Raw genomic sequence first — 18,819 nt, 5'->3', positions numbered from 1 at the left:
GGTTACATTTACATGTCTTTCATTCAGCATTCGCCCTGTTGTGAAGTTACAGAAGATGCACAAGTCTTTGTTTCACACACAGTAGATTTGATCTGAAATCTATTTTCACTAGTTGGATGAGATCTTCACATCACACATTGGACCTTTTCATGCAAATGTATGTCTGCAACTATCTGTTTTTTTTCTTCTACTGATCTCCATTCAAATCTTATAACAATTCTTCCACAATTCTCATCTCATCTTTGTGTCCAAAATAACAAAATATACCATGAAAACACACTCCTATACAGTGGGGAAAATAAATATTTGATACACTGCCAATTTAGCAAAGTTTTCCCATCTAAAAAGAATGGAGAAACTGTTATTTTTATCGGAGGTACACTTCAATTATGAGTGACAGAATCTAAAAACGCCCCCCTGCTCATGCCAGCACACATTCGGGTCTGTTTGAAGTTCGTCAATGACTATCTGGATGATCCAGGAGAGGCAAGGGAGAAGGTCAAGTGGTCTTATGAGACCAAAATAGAACTTTTTGGCATCAACTCCACTCACCGTGTTTGAAGGAAGAAGAAGAATGAGCACAATCCCAAGAACATTGTCCCAACTGTGAAGCATGATGGAGAAAACATCATACTTTGGGGGAGCTTTTCTGCAAAGGGGTCAAGACGACTGCACCATATTGAAAAGGGAGGATCAATGGGTCATGTATTGCGTGATTTTGGCTATCAACATCCTAAGAGCATTGAAGATGGGTCGTCCAGCATGACAATCGAATGTCTGTAATATATTCTTCAGAACACATTGGCTGCCATTGTTTGCAGCAGCACAGGTCCTGTTTACGAAGGTCAATGTGTGCTGTTGAGAACGGTGATCTGTTGGCCAAACCAAAAGATAATTTCACCGAACGAATGAGCATTTTCCCCATTTACTGGGTCATCGGAATCCTATTTAGACTAAAAGTTTATCGTGAAATGAAAATTCCTAGCAACACTTGGTCATGATGCATGACTTGGTCATGACATCCTTCAGTCTTAATTATAAAAATGTGAGAGGTCTAACTCTTCCAGGCATAATGTAAGACCGGTAGTGTGTGCTCTGAGCCACTTGAATTGCTGTTAGACTGGTCAAATACATTCGAAATTCATGGTTTGCGTATGACCTGCCTGACAAAAACTGAATTTCCTCATTTATGCCTATAGTGCTCTTCATTTTGGGTCAGGAGATTGGTGGCCAGTCCAGACATCATGGTCTGCACTCAGACTGTGAATAACGGTCAAGTGAAACTGACCTAAGAGTTCACAAGAAACAATCAACTCATTAAATAGACAACACCCTTTTATTTCTGATATCAATTCTTTGGGAACAATAACATAAAAGGAACACTGTGGTAATAGTACATATGACAGATATGGCTGTAAGGCCGCCGTCTTATGGCTTGAGATTGGCTTGAGCTTTTTCCAATATTTCCTTTTTCATTTTTGGATAAGTAGGGTGGGCTTTAAGTACCTAGAAAACAATATCTTACAGTTAATATATGTTAGGAAGACTGGATGTTAAAGTAACAATATAAATATCCAATCACTATTTACCTTATGGCAAATATCTATGGCATCCACATACTTCTTGTCTTTCAGATAGTTGAATGCAAGTCTGAAACCTGGAACAATGAGCGAAATATCAAACACATATTTTTCCTCTTCACTTCAATCCATTTCTTGTAATACTTTTTTTTTCTACCACTTATATTATTATAACAATAATCACACTGCTCTCTATTTCTTTTTTATATCCATAGTCTGAAATAAATCTAAAAAAAATTATATATACATAGTGTATACTATTTAATATAGACCCAGAGAATATACACATATAAAAACATTTCCTTATTGTTATTAATTAAAACCTAATGTTGGCTTTGTAATATAATATCTCAAATATCCCCAAAACGTGTGAAAAACGGAAAAAATATAATAAAATAGTCTATGTCGGGTGGTGTAAAGTATATTATAGGGGAGTCACCCTGTTATGCCATCTATTCTCGTTCCTACTTGGCCGCGGAGGTTGGCACACTACAAACACGCAAATGGCGCCCCGGCTCCTCGTCGACTCACCCTGGTAGTCCCTGTAAAGCCCTATGGAGATGATAGCTTAAATATTCAACTGTTCAATTACATGGATGCATAATGCTGCAAACAAGCCCTATTAAAGAATATAGGCGATAACGCCCCACCGACGGTTCAGCAACCCATAGGGAGCTCAATGGATCAAGTCGCTGCTTACCATGGTGTGAACCGTCAAAATCCACAGTGAAGGCTATATTGAGCTATATAAAGGTAGGACTATTATACACAGAGAACCATAATCAATCAGGACTTTATTAGTTAATTATCTTTTGGTAGATTGGTAGATCTCATTGGTGTGGGGGGGGGACATAGCCTAATCATCCAATCATGTGGTAAGGCGATTGGAACAAACAAAATGCGCATGTGCAAAGATGGCCACGATGGACGTCATCCCAGCAGCGTCCTCCATTGTTGACCATGGACTGAAAGTGAGGCTTAGAATATTTTGTTTTGGAGTACACTTGCTTTCCAGTTTAGCCTTATCACTTGACTGCATAATTAGGCTATGTCCCCTCCCACACCTATGTGATACAGGTGTGGGTTGAATGGCAATTGATGTAATGAACATATATTTAATGGTGCTAAAAGGCTAATCATTTGGCATGCTGCATCATGGGAACTATGTTGTCAACTGCTATTGAGCGGTATTTCCAGCCACCTGAACATCACAGCCGTATTATGCACTTTACTGAGGGGATCAGTACCACTACACTCAGAAGCTAAGTGCTAGGAGGAAATCTATAGGAACTTACTCAGTGTGTACTCCTTATGAGCCTATTTGAGGGGAAATGCGGCGAGTGAAGCATACTTTGTACATTTTTTATTATACTGTTTTTTATACTACCTAGTGGGTTCTATATATTAGAATGGGGCACATGACTTACTTTTTGAATCCAATATATTTTGCACATGAATGTTATGGGCTTAATGTGATTTTATAATGACTTAAGATCCGATACCATCTTTTGCTTATGTACTGTATATATTTGGTTGGCAAATTCTGTGGTGATATTATTACCTCTAGTATTTTGGAGCTTACTAGGTGAATTGTTTCCAGCTGCTTAACTAATAAAGTCCAGATTGGTTATGGTTCTCTTTGTATAATAGTCCTATATTTAGATAGTCCAGTATAGCCTTCACTTTGGCTTTTGACGGTTCACACCATTGAGCTCACTATGAGTTGTTGAACCGTCGGTGGGGTATTATCACCTATACTTTTAATGGGGCTTGGTTGGAGCAGTAAGCATCTAATGCTATCATCTCCATAGGGCTTGACAGGGACTACCAGGGTGAGCCAATGAGGAGCGAGGGCGCCATTTGCATGTTTGTAGGATGCCAACCTCCACGGCCACGTAGGAACCAGAATAGATGGCATAACAAGGTGACTGCCCTATAATATACTTTACCCAACCCAACATATATTATTTTATTATATTTTTTTAGTCTTGGTTTTTCACTTTGGGGATATTTGAGATATTATATTAGAGTCTTTATATCCATAGTCTCCAGGGAGGAAGTTATTATACAGGGGATGAGGATTGACAATTTATTTGTTCAAACAGATGTCTCTCACAAGTCTGTTACATTGAATAACATTGCTGATTTTTAAAGGCGATCTCTGGGAATAGAAGGTAAATAATTTAAAATATGAATAGAAATACATTTCTAAATAACTAGGGAGGTAATCACTATAGACCATTAATATGTCCGCTGATAGAAACTTGTTGTACATTATTAAAAGGACAAGTGCTTCTTCTCACACTGCTGTCCACCCTGTTTATCTGATCTAATACTGGAGATAACAGGGGCGCTGAGATAAAAGAGGCTGCACACACTGATGTCCACCCAGTGTATATGATCTAATACTGGAGATACCAGGGTGCTGAGGTAAGAAGAGGCTGCTCACACTGCAGTCCATCCCATATTTTGTATCTAATACTGGAGAAACCAGGGGTGCTGAGGTAAGAAGAGGCTGCTCACACTGCTGTCCACCGTTTATCTAATCTAATACTAGAGATAACAGGGGTGATGAGGTAAGAAGAGGCTGCTCACACTGCTGTCCACCGTTTATCTAATCTAATACTAGAGATAACAGGGGTGATGAGGTAAGAAGAGGCTGCTCACACTGCTGTCCATCCCACATTTTGTATCTAATACTGGAGAAACCAGGAGTGCTGAGGTAAGAGGAGGCTGCTCACACTGCTGTCTACTCTGACTTTTCTGATCTAACATTTGATCTGAAAATGCGCATTATCTCCTAATCCCAATCACCTCTCTCTAGCCCCATTGAGTGTTATTATTAAACAGTTTCTTGGAGTTTGCAGTAGCCCAAAAGCAGCTGTACATTGCTGCTCACCTCCCCCTGTTGACTTATAAGCTGGACCAGTTCAAATCAGTGCTGCCCAGGTTAATTCAGCACTGTTCACATCCAGGCCAGCAGCATGACAATATATAATGTACCAACACAAACACAGGAAGAAAAAAAACAATCTGGACATTATTTGTTAAACCTTGTCAATAGTGTGTGTTCCTATACAGTTGCGTACATCTCAGCATTTGTAAATTGCCAGTTTGTAGGAGCATGTCCCACTGATGAGATAAATGCCAACACCCAGCTGTCAATTTAATTGTACATTTCCAGGAGGAAATAACAGTAACAGAATAACACAAAATTGTAAGAAAGGATATTCTGGATTTGGAATATAAATAGTTACCAAAAAGAAATGCCAGGAGAACAGACAGAACTCTGTACTGATATTACTCTTTTACATGTTCAATATAAACGTTTTCCTATATGATGACCCTTACCCACGAATGAAGAGGTCACCATGAAATCTTACATAGCAATATACAACAATCACAGGAAATGCGGACACATAGTGTGCTTCTCACAAAATTAGAATATCAATAAAAAAGTTAATTTATTTCAGTTCTTCAATACAAAAAGTAAAACTCATACTGTATATTATATAGAGTTATTACAAACAGAGTGATCTTTTCACGTGTTTATTTCTGTTAATGTTGATGATTATGGCTTACAGCCAAAGAAAACCCAAAAGTCATTATCTCAGTAAATTAGAATACTTTATAACACCAGCTTGAAAAAGGATTTTAAAATCCAAAATGTTGGCCTACTGAAATGTATGTTCAGTAAATGGACTCAATACTTGGTCGGGGCTCCGTTTGCATCAATTACTGCATCAATGCGGCGTGAAATAGAGGCGATCAGCCTGTGGTACTGCTGAGGGGTTATTTGGAAGCCCAGGTTGCTTTGATAGCAGCCTTCATCTCATCTGCATTGTTGGGTCTGGTGTCTCATCTTCCTCTTGACATTACCCCATAGATTCTCTATGGGGTTAAGGTCAGGTGAGTTTGCTGGCCATTCGAGCACAGTGATACTGTTGTTTTTAAACCAGGTATTGGTACTTTTGGCAGTGTGGACAGGTGTCAAGTGCTGCTGGAGAATGACATTTCCATCTCCGAAAAGCTTGTCAGCAGAGGGAAGCATGAAGTGCTCTAAAATTTCCTGGTAGATGGCGGCGCTGACTTTGGTCTTGATAAAACACAGTGGACCAACACCAGCAGATGACATGGCTCCCCAAACTATCACTGATTGTAAAAACTTCATGCTAGACCACAAGCAGCTTGGATTGTGGCCTCTCCACTCTTCCTCCAGACTCCGGGACCTTGATTTCCAAATGAAATGCAACATTTTCTTTCATCTGAAAACAACACCTTGGACCACTGAGCAACAGTCCAGTTCTTTTTCTCCTTGGCCCAGGTAAGACGCTTCTGGCGTTGTCCATTGGTCATGAGTGGCTTGACACAAGGAATGTGACACTTGTAGCCCATGTCCTGGATACGTCTGTGTGTGTTGGCTCTTGAAGCAACGACTCCAGCAGCAGTCCACTCCTTGTGAATCTCCTCCAAATTTTTGAATGGCCTTTTCTTAACAATCCTTTCCGGGCTGTGGTTATCCCGGTTGCTTGTGCACCTTTTTCTACCACACTTTTTCCTTCCACTCAACTTTCCAATAATATACTTGGATACAGCACTCTGTGATCAGCCAGCTTCTTTAGCAATGCCATTTTGTGGCTTACCCTCCTTGTGGAGTGTGTCAGTGACTGTCTTGTGGACAACTGTCAAGTCAGCAGTCTTCTGTTGTGAATTAGACTTTTTGGCTCCCTCTTGTGGTCACTAGTGGTATGACTCTGGGATTGTCTTTTTTCTGTTTGGCACTCACCTGGGTCGTTAGTCCAGGGGTGTCGCTATATTAACTTCCTGGATCCTTAGTCCAGTGCCTGGCACCGTTGTAATCAGATCCTTCTGTTGCTCCTGTCTGCTGTTCCTGGCTCTTGCTAAATTAAGCTAAGTCTTGCTTCTTTGTTTTTTGAGTTACTTGCTTTGCTACTATTTTTGCCCAGCTTGTACTAAATGTGATTTCTGACCTTGCTGGAAGCTCTAGGGGGCTGGTGTTCTTCCCCCGGCCGTTAGACGGTTCGGGGGTTCTTGAATATCCAGCGTGGATATTTTTATAGGGTTTTTGCTGACCATATAAGTCATCTTACTATATTCTGCTATTAGCTAGTGGGCCTCTCTTTGCTAAATTCCTAGCTCATTCTTATGTTTGTCTTTTCCTCTTACCTCACCGTTATTATTTGTTGGGGGCTTGTATCCAACTTTTGGGGTCTTTTCTCTGGAGGCAAGAAAGGTCTTTCTTTTCCCTTCTAGGGTTAGTTAGTTCTCCGGCTGGCGCGAGACGTCTAGAACCAACGTAGGCACGTTCCCCGGCTACTTCTATTTGTGGTGCTAGGATTAGATATATGGTCAGCCCAGTTACCACTGCCCTATGAGCTGTTTTTTTGTGTTTGCAGACTTGGTATTTATTCCTGAGACCCTCTGCCATTGGGGTCATAACAGTCTTCCCCATGATTGTGAAGCCCATTGAAACAGAGTAAGGGACCTTTTTAAATGCTTAGGAAGCCTTTTCAGGTGTTTTTTTTGTTAATTATTCTAATTTACTCAGATCATGACTTTAGGGTTTTTATTGGGTGTAAGCCATATTCATCAACATTAATAGAAATAAACATTTGAAGTAGATCACTCTGTTTGTAATTACTCTATATAATATGAGTTTCACTTTTTGTATTGAATAACTGAATTAAATTAACTTTTTGATGATATTCTAATTTTGTGAGAAGCACCTGTAATATCATCCATACATCTCATTCTGTATAGAATACATACCTACAGCCGGGCTGGACTGACTGCTGTATTCCCAGGCGAGTCTGTAGTTCTCTGCAGCATCTTTATATGACTGTTCCTTCTCCATAATGAACCCAAGATATTCATAAGCTTTACAACAAGACTGGAATAAGTTACATAAAAAAAATTAGTTCCTTTCAAACTACCAGGCCCAGATGATCTTATTGTTTCTTTATGATAATTAAAAGTTTATGTACATAGATCCACACTTTAAAACAGAAGCATCCAGTGGCTGTATCTCAAGATCCATAGAAGAAAACTGCACATTATTCCGGATTGCATGCAGCATGTGTGCTACGAGGGGAACTTGGAAAGAGTAGTCTTATTATGGTTAGACCCAAAGTGCTACCTAGTCAGGATGAAAACTGAAGCAGAGCCCTCAGAGTCAGAGTTTAAATGGAGTTTCCCACTATGTTTGAAAAATATAGAGGGTAAGGATTTGTAAAAAGAAAAAAGTAATACTTGCTAATGGGTTTCTCCCCAACGCTCCAGTAATGCCGCTCTAATGTTCTCCACTGGGACTGGAACTCATGATGCCCCTGAGCATGCAGTCAATCAGAGCAGGTGGCATTGTATTGGTAAGTATTGCATCTTTCTCATATAAGGATCTCTATCCTTTTTAAAAACTAGAGGACAAGCTCCTTTACAGCACCACTCCAGCTTTTTTTTTTATTACGGCGCTGGAGCCACAAGTATTATACTTACCCGCCATTGTCTTCAGCTGTTCCTGGCACCGTTACGGTCCCGTTCCACCATCCAACACCAGACTGCAAGTTCTGATTGACCAGAACTCAGAGGTTATCAGCTCTCAATGTAAGTCAATGAGAACCTCGTTCTGGCTCCCTTAGGCCTCCTTCAAATGTCCGTGGAAAACTGGTTCCAGAAAAAACAGCACTGGTGTCATCAGTAATTTGGATCAGTATGCCATCCGCGTTTTTCCAGAATAAAATTACAAAGCTTCTCATATACTTTGCAATGTTAAACATGTACAGAACACGGATGGCACAAGGATGCCATCCGTGTGCTGTACATGTTTTTCACGGACCCACAGATTTGTACTGGCCCTTGTAACTGTGTTGTAGGAAAGAAGCGGACATCTCCATGTGATTCACACAGACATGTGCACAGAAGCATAGGTTAGAATGGGTATATGTGGCATCCATGAAAAAAACAGATGCCACTCGTACTGCAAACACGACATGTGAAGGGGGCCTTAGACTTACTTGAAAAGTGATCTCCGGCTCACCAACAAATCACTGGAGAGATCTGGCAGGTCACAAACTGCAGAAGGCTGACGCTGACCGGCGCAGAGTCAATAACAGATGAAGACAGCGGCTGGTGAATGTAATGCTAGTGGCAGGGAACTTATATTAGTGATGCCACTCCAGTGGTGAAATAAAAAAAAAAGTGGAGTGGTGTATGCATCACATAGAAGACGCCGGGGCTGGTGTTTATATATCACATAGGAGACGCTGGGCCTGGAGCATATATATCACAAAGGAGATGCTGGGGCTGGTATATAAATATCACATAGGAGATGCTGGGGCTGGTGTGTATACATCACACAGGAGACACTAAGAGTGGTGTATACATCACAAAGGATACACTGAGACTCCAGTATATACATCATATAGGGGACACTGAGACTGCTGTATATAAAGGACATAGGAGACACTGGGGCTGGCGTATATGTATCACAGGAGACACATATATACATCACTCCCTGTACTGTAAATACACTAGTCCCTATCACATAAGAGACACTGGGGGTGGTGTACATACATTACAAAGGATGCACAAGCTGCTGCATTTATTACATAGGAAACACTGCGATGGCTTCCATCATAGTGGGGACAGAATCACATGGCGCTCCCTCCTCCCACAAGGAACATCATGATGCTGACACTGACCAGCGTCAGGATGAAATCATTCATTGCGTGCATGCAATCAGTCAAGGGAGGAATTAAAGGGCAGGCTGGTAAAACACTGTTCTCCGGAAATCTGCTTGAGGGGCCGAAAGAAATGGCCAAAGGCTGCCCAACTTTAGTGTAACAGGACGGGAGCCATTTTAATTCTACATTGATTACCGCAGTGGAAAAATGATTGGGATTTGCTATTAAATGTATTTAGGGATTTAATGACATTTCATTTAGTTTTTTTTTTCTATAACAGGAAACCCCTTTAAATTCCAAAGTAGGATACTCATTCATGTTGCAAGGTTCAGATGTGGTAGATTTCTTCGCACATTTTTAGAAAGAAAATCAGCATTTAATACTTGCTAGCTATTATCTGTATTGTTCGCAGGAACCTGTCTATCATAAGGACCCTGCATTTATTATTTCCCTCTTACCTTATTGTATTTAAGGCATCGCTTTAGCAAATCTGTTGCTATGTCGTATTTTCCTGATTTGATATAAATGTCTGCAAGCAGCAACCAACTTTTTTCAAGATCTTCAGCATCTTCTAAGGTCCAGTGGGCTTTGGACAATCTCTTTAGCTGGTTTCTTGCCCTGGGAGTTTGCTTCAGGATCATGTAAGCTTGAGCTACGGCCAGGAGCACGGAGGTATTCTCCTTCTACAACCATAAGTCAACAAACATCAATTTAGGGCATTGAAACTTTGTCCATTTATTTGAAAAATTGGGGTTCGGTATTGTGTGACCGAATTTTACAATATTGATAAAAGATTAAGCCATATCGGTTGTCATTTTTCAATAAGATTCCTCATTCTTGCACATTTATGGCATATCCATAACACATGCCATGAACGTATATATGATAGATGGCAATCCCGCTATCCTGAGAATGTGGACCATTGCGAGAATCTCCATTCCATAGTAACTCTGAAAATTGGGGAGCTGATAGGAAAAATCCCGGTTTGTTACTTATTTTGCATGTTGTCAGAATACTAAATTGATGTTTTTTTAAGACACTAATTGATTCTTTTTTAAAAAGCAACATGGCTGTATCTCCTGTTACTTTTACAAACATGGCCATCACAATAAAATGGAAATAGGCAAATTTCCACCACTGTGCATCAACCATCATAGCTTAGTCCATTGGTGAAATAACAGTTTACCCATTCCCATAAGTAAATTATAGAATTCAGCATAATATTAACACAATTACAGAAATTCCAAACCTATATATTGTTACCTCTGTGGTGGCCATATCTGTGAATGTGCTCAGCGCAGTTTCAATGTTGCCTTTGTCTCTGGTGGCCATAAGGCAATAACCCTGCAGCATGGCTAGCCGGTTCTGTCCATGTGCAGTACGAGGGTGGAACTTCTTCAGTAACTTCTCCGCTGTCCGAACTCCCAATTTCTCAGAATCCCTCTTTTCCCCTACGAGACTAAATCAGACATTGACCTAATGCAAAAATGCATTCATGGAAAATGCAGCCATATTGACACCGCACTATAATGTGAACCGTCTCCTTATACCTGGCCAAGCTGATGCCTGTATCTATTTCATCTAGATGTCCTGCAGTATCTGTGGTTCATTACCTTGTAAGTTATTGGTAAAATGGAAAAATCAAATCATAGAAAAACGTTACCTGTTCTCATCTTCCAAGTTGTCAAACACCTCTCCACCAACAATCTCATTGTCTGGATTAAGACAGATCTGGATCATGTTGGTGATGGCTCTTTGACCCCAGTCATTATCTTTCCGCGCCTTATTAAAATATTTCAGTGCCTCGTTAGGTTGCCCTATGTGCCTGGAAGAGAAAATGCAAAAATTGTATAGTTTCTTGGGTATATAAAAAAAGGTGTTCTAGATCCCTCAGGTTACAAAAGAGACATTTAAGTCATTGCTATAAAGATCCTTTTTAATACCTGAATGGACAAAGTTGCCACTGGCAATCTTCAATAATGAGATTGTTATATCTCATTGGACATCATGTACATAGGTGTACCCCACCAGAGAGAGAGTAGACTAGTGGGGAAGGGAAAAAAGAGTGAAGGAGAATGGGAATAAAAATTAACTTTTATTTCACAATCAATAAAAAAGTGATATTATAATAGAAGGAGTATTGTATATTAAATAGGATTCTTGACCACAGCGGCACGCCTGCCATCAGTAGGTGTTAGCTGCTATATATGAGCCGCAACAGTGGAATCAAACTACTGCTATACTATATATAGTATATATATTACACCAGCCATATACAGATCAGAAGTTTTTGATTTGATATATCAATAAATACAAATATTAATTGGCTGCTGCTGTATAGCAGTCAGCGTAGACCTCTTTACCCCATTACAATGAAAAATAGGGTTACACTTGATAAATCCTGTAAGGTTCTTTTTATGATGACCTGTCAATATGGATATTAATCTATCTGACCAATAATTAATCAGGGACTTTGGTCAAGAATCCTATGTAAAATACAATACTCCTTACATCCTTGTATCCCATTGGCATTTAGTGGATCACAGCTATGATCACAATCTTTATAGCTGTGATCCTATGTACATACATATATGGATGTATGTGGATTCTATTATAATATCACTTTTTTCTTGATTACGAAATAAAAGTTAATTTTTATTCACATTCTCACATTCTCTTAGCTGCATTACCCCTCCCCCACACTGGCTTATACAGTAGGTTAGACCAGGAGGTCAGAGCTGTATCATTACATCTCATACACTGAGACACCTGCTCTAAGCTACGGTGGGGGCGTGTTCTTCTTTCCTTTGAGTGTTGCTACCTGCTTATGATTGGTCAGAATCATACAGGTAGAAAAAGTAGGTGCCCCCTCCAGTGAAAACTGTCTGATAACTTTTAAAGTCCAAGTGAATGCTAACTCATTACATGATAAATACTTCAAATACTTTAATTGCTAATATTTCCACAAGGGAGGCAAAAAAAAAAATTATATACGGTATATACAGTGGGGCAAAAAAGTATTTAGTCAGTCAGCAATAGTGCAAGTTCCACCACTTAAAAAGATGAGAGGCGTCTGTAATTTACATCATAGGTAGACCTCAACTATGGGAGACAAACTGAGAAAATAAAATCCAGAAAATCACATTGTCTGTTTTTTTATCATTTTATTTGCATATTATGGTGGAAAATAAGTATTTGGTCAGAAACAAAATTTCATCTCAATACTTTGTAATATATCCTTTGTTGGCAATGACAGAGGTCAAACGTTTTCTGTAAGTCTTCACAAGGTTGCCACACACTGTTGGTGGTATGTTGGCCCATTCCTCCATGCAGATCTCATCTAGAGCAGTGATGTTTTTGGCTTTTCGCTTGGCAACACGGACTTTCAACTCCCTCCAAAGGTTTTCTATAGGGTTGAGATCTGGAGACTGGCTAGGCCACCCCAGGACCTTGAAATGCTTCTTACGAAGCCACTCCTTCGTTGCCCTGGCGGTGTGCTTTGGATCATTGTCATGTTGAAAGACCCAGCCACGTTTCATCTTCAATGCCCTTGCTGATGGAAGGAGGTTTGCACTCAAAATCTCACGATACATGGCCCCATTCATTCTTTCATGTACCCGGATCAGTCGTCCTGGCCCCTTTGCAGAGAAACAGCCCCAAAGCATGATGTTTCCACCACCATGCTTTACAGTAGGTATGGTGTTGGATGGATGCAACTCAGTATTCTTTTTCCTCCAAACACGACAAGTTGTGTTTCTACCAAACAGTTCCAGTTTGGTTTCATCAGACCATAGGACATTCTCCCAAAACTCTTCTGGATCATCCAAATGCTCTCTAGCAAACTTCAGACGGGCCCGGACATGTACTGGCTTAAGCAGTGGGACACGTCTGGCACTGCAGGATCTGAGTCCATGGTGGCGTAGTGTGTTACTTATGGTAGGCCTTGTTACATTGGTCCCAGCTCTCTGCAGTTCATTCACTAGGTCCCCCCGCGTGGTTCTGGGATTTTTGCTCACCGTTCTTGTGATCATTCTGACCCCACGGGGTGGGATTTTGCGTGGAGCCCCAGATCGAGGGTGATTATCAGTGGTCTTGAATGTCTTCCATTTTCTAATTATTGCTCCCACTGTTGATTTCTTCACTCCAAGCTGGTTGGCTATTGCAGATTCAGTCTTCCCAGCCTGGTGCAGGGCTACAATTGTGTTTCTGGTGTCCTTTGACAGCTCTTTGGTCTTCACCATAGTGGAGTTTGGAGTCAGACTGTTTGAGGGTGTGCACAGGTGTCTTTTTATACTGATAACAAGTTTAAACAGGTGCCATTACTACAGGTAATGAGTGGAGGAAAGAGGAGACTCTTAAAGAAGAAGTTACAGGTCTGTGAGAGCCAGAAATCTTGATTGTTTGTTTCTGACCAAATACCTATTTTCCACCATAATATGCAAATAAAATGATAAAAAAACAGACAATGTGATTTTCTGGATTTTATTTTCTCAGTTTGTCTCCCATAGTTGAGGTCTACCTATGATGTAAATTACAGACGCCTCTCATCTTTTTAAGTGGTGGAACTTGCACTATTGCTGACTGACTAAATACCCCACTGTATATATATATATAATAAAGGAGCAACACTAGCAGATAGCAGACGTAGGGCCCTCTATGCAATATCAAACCTCAACTTATTTTCAAAAAGATGAACCCAGCACGCCAAAGTCCAATTTTCAGTGATTTATTGACCCATGGTAAGAAGGCAACGCTTCGTTTTTGAGAAAGTTCCACAGTTGGAATGAAACGATGCCTTGTTACCATGGGTCAATAAACCACTGAAAATTGGACTTTGGCGTGCTGGGTTCATCTTTTTGAAAATACATATAAAGAAAAAAAAAAAAAAGAGAAGCAGCAAGGTTCAATTGAGAACTTTGCTTGAAAAAGCTTCTGCTCTGCAGCCACCATTACATCCTGCTTCAACATGAAAAATTTGATGGAAGGTCCTCTTTAAGTACATGATAATGGTGGCAAAATCTGGAGGACTCAACGTGGCAATGGCATGTAATTCCTCATTTACAGTGTGTTGGTGCTGAAAGAATATTAACCACTTGTGGTCAGTTCCCTCCTAGTGTGAACAGAGTTTTAATCTGTATTTTTCAGGGGTTTTTTTTGTTCTTCCTTACCAGCAATAGATGCCTTTACAAAAATTATATCCTGGTTCAAGTGTAGTTCTTGCAGATTGTTCTAATGCCATACCAAAGTATCGTAGGGCTTCTGTGAGTTTTCCACTTCTTCTTAGAAGATCAACGAATTTGCTCAGAGCTGGAAAATTTTCTAGATTCAAAAACAGACATAAAAACACACCATTTATATATCAGCGGTGCTAAAATATTCATCCCTGCCCCATTGGTTGAACACTTATTTGCAGAGCTTACCATTCATGATGGATAAAATCAGTAGCTCAAAAAGCATCTGAAAACATGGAAAGGGGATTCTTTCTGTTTAAAGTCATCTTTACACTTTAGAAATTCATCATAAATTGATAAATCTTCGTTCAAATTGGTTACATATGGCTGAAATAAGCAACACTAAAATGTGCATTTCCTAAAGCTGGCCATACACAATATATACAGTGGTTGTGGAGCGAACTATTTTTTGACCGACCGCTATCTCTCCCGATGCACCCATGTACAGGAATGTTCAGCTATGGGTTCCAGCGTTGTCTATGAGAGGGTCACTGCCGATCCTTTTGTACTGCCTCATAAATAGAAGGATCGGGGATTACATTGAAACCATCCAATCATTCTGTCCCCCAACATAATCTGTATGAGGTCTTAAAAGTTCAAGTTAATCACATTTAAACCACCAAAGAACCCAGTCATCATTGAAGATTGGTTTAGATGAACCGCGAAGGGTCCTGGTCTTGTGGTTATAATGCAAAATGCTAGAATGAGACCACACTACAGCCATGCCGTGGCATTGAGACCTCTCCCAAATATTTTACCAGCAGGCATCATCTATCAAAATGGTCTTCTTTTAAATAAACTAACCTTGCTGTCCATAACAGCCAATTATTGGCAATAGGCAACAAGGTCCATTATTAACTAACATCACTATTAGTGATGAGCGAGTATACTCATTGCTCGGGTTTTCCCGAGCATGCTCGGGTGGTCTCCGAGTATTTGTTAGTGTTCGGAGATTTAGTTTTCATCTCCGCAGCTGAATGATTTACAGCTGCTAGCCAGCCTGAGTACATGCGGGGGTTGCCTGGTTGCTAGGGAATCCCCACATGTACTCAGGCTGGCTAGTAGCTGTAAATCATTCAGCTGCGGCGATGAAAACTAAATCTCCGAGCAGTCATAAATACTCGGAGACCACCTAGGCGTGCTCATGAAAACCCAAGCAACAAGTACACTCGCTCATCACTAATCACTATATTTTATAGCTTTTATTTACCTGGGTAAATATTTTATTCTTAACTGTGCAATTATGAATTCCAACATTTCTGACACACAGATCAAGAATAACATTCTCACCTGGCGTCTTTTCCAGAACCTGATGAAAATATTCTATCGCTTTCTCATATTCCTGCTTCTGAAACATGATATCTGCCATCACCTGTCAGACAGTAGAAAATAAAATACTAAATGACCCATAGGTAACATTATCATTCTCATGATCCCAATCACTTGCATCATCTGAGGTCAGTGATTGGCTGCAGTGGTCAGGTGACTGATGGATATGAAATCATCAGTTCCCAGTACTGCAGTGGTGCTGGGATAGTGAGGAATTTGAGGTGAAGTTTTATATATTTCATTATTTTAGAACATGCTCTACGCGTCGCACAATTTAAAAAAAATTCTGAAAAAAAAACCTTTAAGAAGCTCAAAAGTCTACATTATAGTCTAAGCTTACATTAAAGATGTATAAGTCTGTGACTCAAACTAAAAAGCATTTTATTATAAATCACAACTCAAAAAATAAGGAATTTACCATTGTAGCCTCGTCCTTATATCTCTCGTCCTGAAGTAGGTCTTTACATTGTGCTTGGCAGGAATCCAGGTCATCCATTATCAAGAAAAGATGTGTCATCTTCAACAATATCTGACAAATGGAAGAGAGAAAGCTCTAGACATGTGCTTTAGTGGTCAATGTTGCAGCCAGAATCTCAGTTCCACAACTCAGGCCCCGTAGAAAAAGGCAGTACTCTTGTCACGCTCAGAGTATTGGTGATCACCAAGTATATCGCTAGTCATAGGGTCACACAACCCGTTCTCTCCACCCGAAAAAAACGGTCTGATTATTCTAAGCATACTCTGATCAGAGTTTGATCAGAGTGAGATCGATCTGATTTTCTCAGAGGTGGAGAAAAAAAAATAACATTCTCCACCTTCTCCATTATATCAGACTGCAAAAATCAGACCACACTAGTATGTCATTTTTTTTGCGGACCTATAGACCTTGAATGGCGAGGCCCATCTGAAAAAAAAAATTCCAAGTGCGGTGAAATTGTGAGAAAAAAAACACAATTCTGACATTGTTTTTTGGGAATTGTTTTTGCCCTGTAAATTTTGTGATAAAAATGACTATGCAGTACGATTACGCTGATACCAAACATGTCAAGTTTTTTATTTTATTTTAGTAATGAAAAAAATCTGAAGTTTGCAAAAAAAAAATTTGGGGAGCTGTGTCACCATTTTCTGAGACTGCAACATTTGTATTTTTGATCCGATGGAGATGTATGATAGATTGTTTCTTTGAGGAGCGAGACTTAGTTTTTATTTGTACGATTTTGGGATATATGTCACTTTTTATTGCTTGTTAAAGCATTTTTTGTGAAATTGTGGCAATCAAAAAACATAATTTTGACATTCTTGAATTTTTTCCTTTCCGATCAGTTTAACTGTTTTTATATTTTGATAGACTGGACTTTTCTGAATGCGGTGATACCAAATATATGAATTACTTTCTACTGATTTTGTTATCCCCCCCCCGCTTAAGGGGTTTGAAGATGCGATCATCAGAACACGTGTGCTATGTGCAGCGATGCTGAAGCATATAGCAGAAATCTACTTTGAAGGCAGAGTTTTAGAGAAGTTCTGTAATGACAGTGACGGGAGTCATCAGCTGACCCCCGGGTGGAGTTTAATCAGGGCTATGAGATATTACCCACCAAACACACCGACAACGCCTGTATGGACCTTGCTTTGTGCACAGTGGCGCAGTAACGCTCAAACAGAAAAGAGCCTTCCCCAAACTGAAACTGTTCCCACAAAGTTGTTTGCATATAAATGCTCAAAATTTCTTCTATGCTGAATCATTAAGATTTCCACTCACTGGAACGAAAAGGTCTTGGCCAATCCCTAAAAAGCAAATCCCTTAGACACAATAATGGACACGGACCACACACTGATGACACACTGATGACACACTGATGGTAAAAATGGACACACGGACCATACACTGATGACACACTGATGGTAAAAATGGACACACAGACCACACACTGATGACACAGACCACACACTGATGACACACTGTTCTAAAACAGGGATGACACCGCTACCATTTTTTCACCTAAGTGTTTAAACACTTGAATGAGGCCTAAATGAAAAAAAAATAAAAATACTAAGTAAAGCAAAAATTAAAAAAAAGTTCATTGCCAGTTGGTTGTTACTACCACTGTAAGAAGAAAAAAACAACAACAAAAACACATGTCCAATATATAAAAATAGTGGTTATGGAAAGGGAAATCCAATTTAAAATATATTTTGATGGTCCTTTGTGGGCGTAAAAGAAATCTGTAAATTTTTCTTTATCTTTACCTCATATTGCAGCAAAAAAAAAAAAATTATATATATATATATATATATATACACAAAAATGACATAACAATTAGGCCTCACTTATCAAAAAGGAGAAAAAATATTTTAAATATTAGTTTGAAAAAAAAAACTAGAGCTCTTAAAACCACATTTATGAAAAAGCCTGGTCATGATTGGGGGAAAATGTCCCAGTTATGGTTAATGATGTCAGACGGCCGAAGAATGTTGTAGTTTGTTTTGCAGTGTATAATGGCAATTAAAGGGGTATTCCCATTGCCAAGATTCTATCCCAATATGTAGTAGGTGTAATAATAATAATAATATTAACCTAGTATCAGGAGAACTACACTACATTTCTAATTGATGGTATTTGCGAATATTATTATTATTACACCTACTATATATCGGGATAGGGTCTTGACGATGGGAATACCCATTCAAAGCTGCTTGTTTACAGTTTTATAGCAAATCCATCCACGGCCCGTTTGTAGTGATAACATATGACTTCTATTTTAAGAAGATCAATGAGGCAGCTCAAAGAAGTGCAGAAAGGATGCGGCAGCTTCTCCGAACCTTTAACTCCAAACTGTGAGCCTCATTAATCAAAACGGTCTAAAAGAGAAACTGCCTTTGTTTCCAATAGCAACCAATCACAGCACAGCTTACATTTCTTAAACTGCTCTGTTAAAATGAAAGCTGTGCTGTCATTGGTTGCTATGGGCAACAAGG

General features: G+C 39.6%; 1 protein-coding gene across 2 annotated transcripts in view; it reads right to left on the bottom strand.

Moving 5' to 3' along the window:
- Positions 1–1,317: 1,317 nt before the first annotated feature.
- The window catches only part of TTC21A (tetratricopeptide repeat domain 21A), a 92,144-nt gene continuing 74,642 nt past the window's right edge, over positions 1,318–18,819 (bottom strand). For both annotated transcript variants that reach the window (XM_077268677.1, XM_077268676.1), the window contains exons 21-29: positions 16,259–16,369; positions 15,802–15,883; positions 14,449–14,599; positions 10,944–11,105; positions 10,544–10,739; positions 9,739–9,963; positions 7,371–7,491; positions 1,590–1,657; positions 1,318–1,506 (exon numbers count right to left, since the gene is read on the bottom strand). In XM_077268677.1, coding sequence (XP_077124792.1) covers positions 1,429–1,506; positions 1,590–1,657; positions 7,371–7,491; positions 9,739–9,963; positions 10,544–10,739; positions 10,944–11,105; positions 14,449–14,599; positions 15,802–15,883; positions 16,259–16,369 — 1,194 coding nt within the window. In that variant the 3' untranslated portion in view covers positions 1,318–1,428. The remainder of the gene's footprint in view (positions 1,507–1,589; positions 1,658–7,370; positions 7,492–9,738; positions 9,964–10,543; positions 10,740–10,943; positions 11,106–14,448; positions 14,600–15,801; positions 15,884–16,258; positions 16,370–18,819) is intronic.

This window comes from Ranitomeya variabilis, chromosome 6, assembly GCF_051348905.1.
Source record: "Ranitomeya variabilis isolate aRanVar5 chromosome 6, aRanVar5.hap1, whole genome shotgun sequence".
NCBI lineage: Eukaryota > Metazoa > Chordata > Amphibia > Anura > Dendrobatidae > Ranitomeya > Ranitomeya variabilis.
The sequence above is the reverse complement of the archived record's forward strand: the minus strand, read 5'-3'. Positions and strand labels throughout refer to the sequence as shown.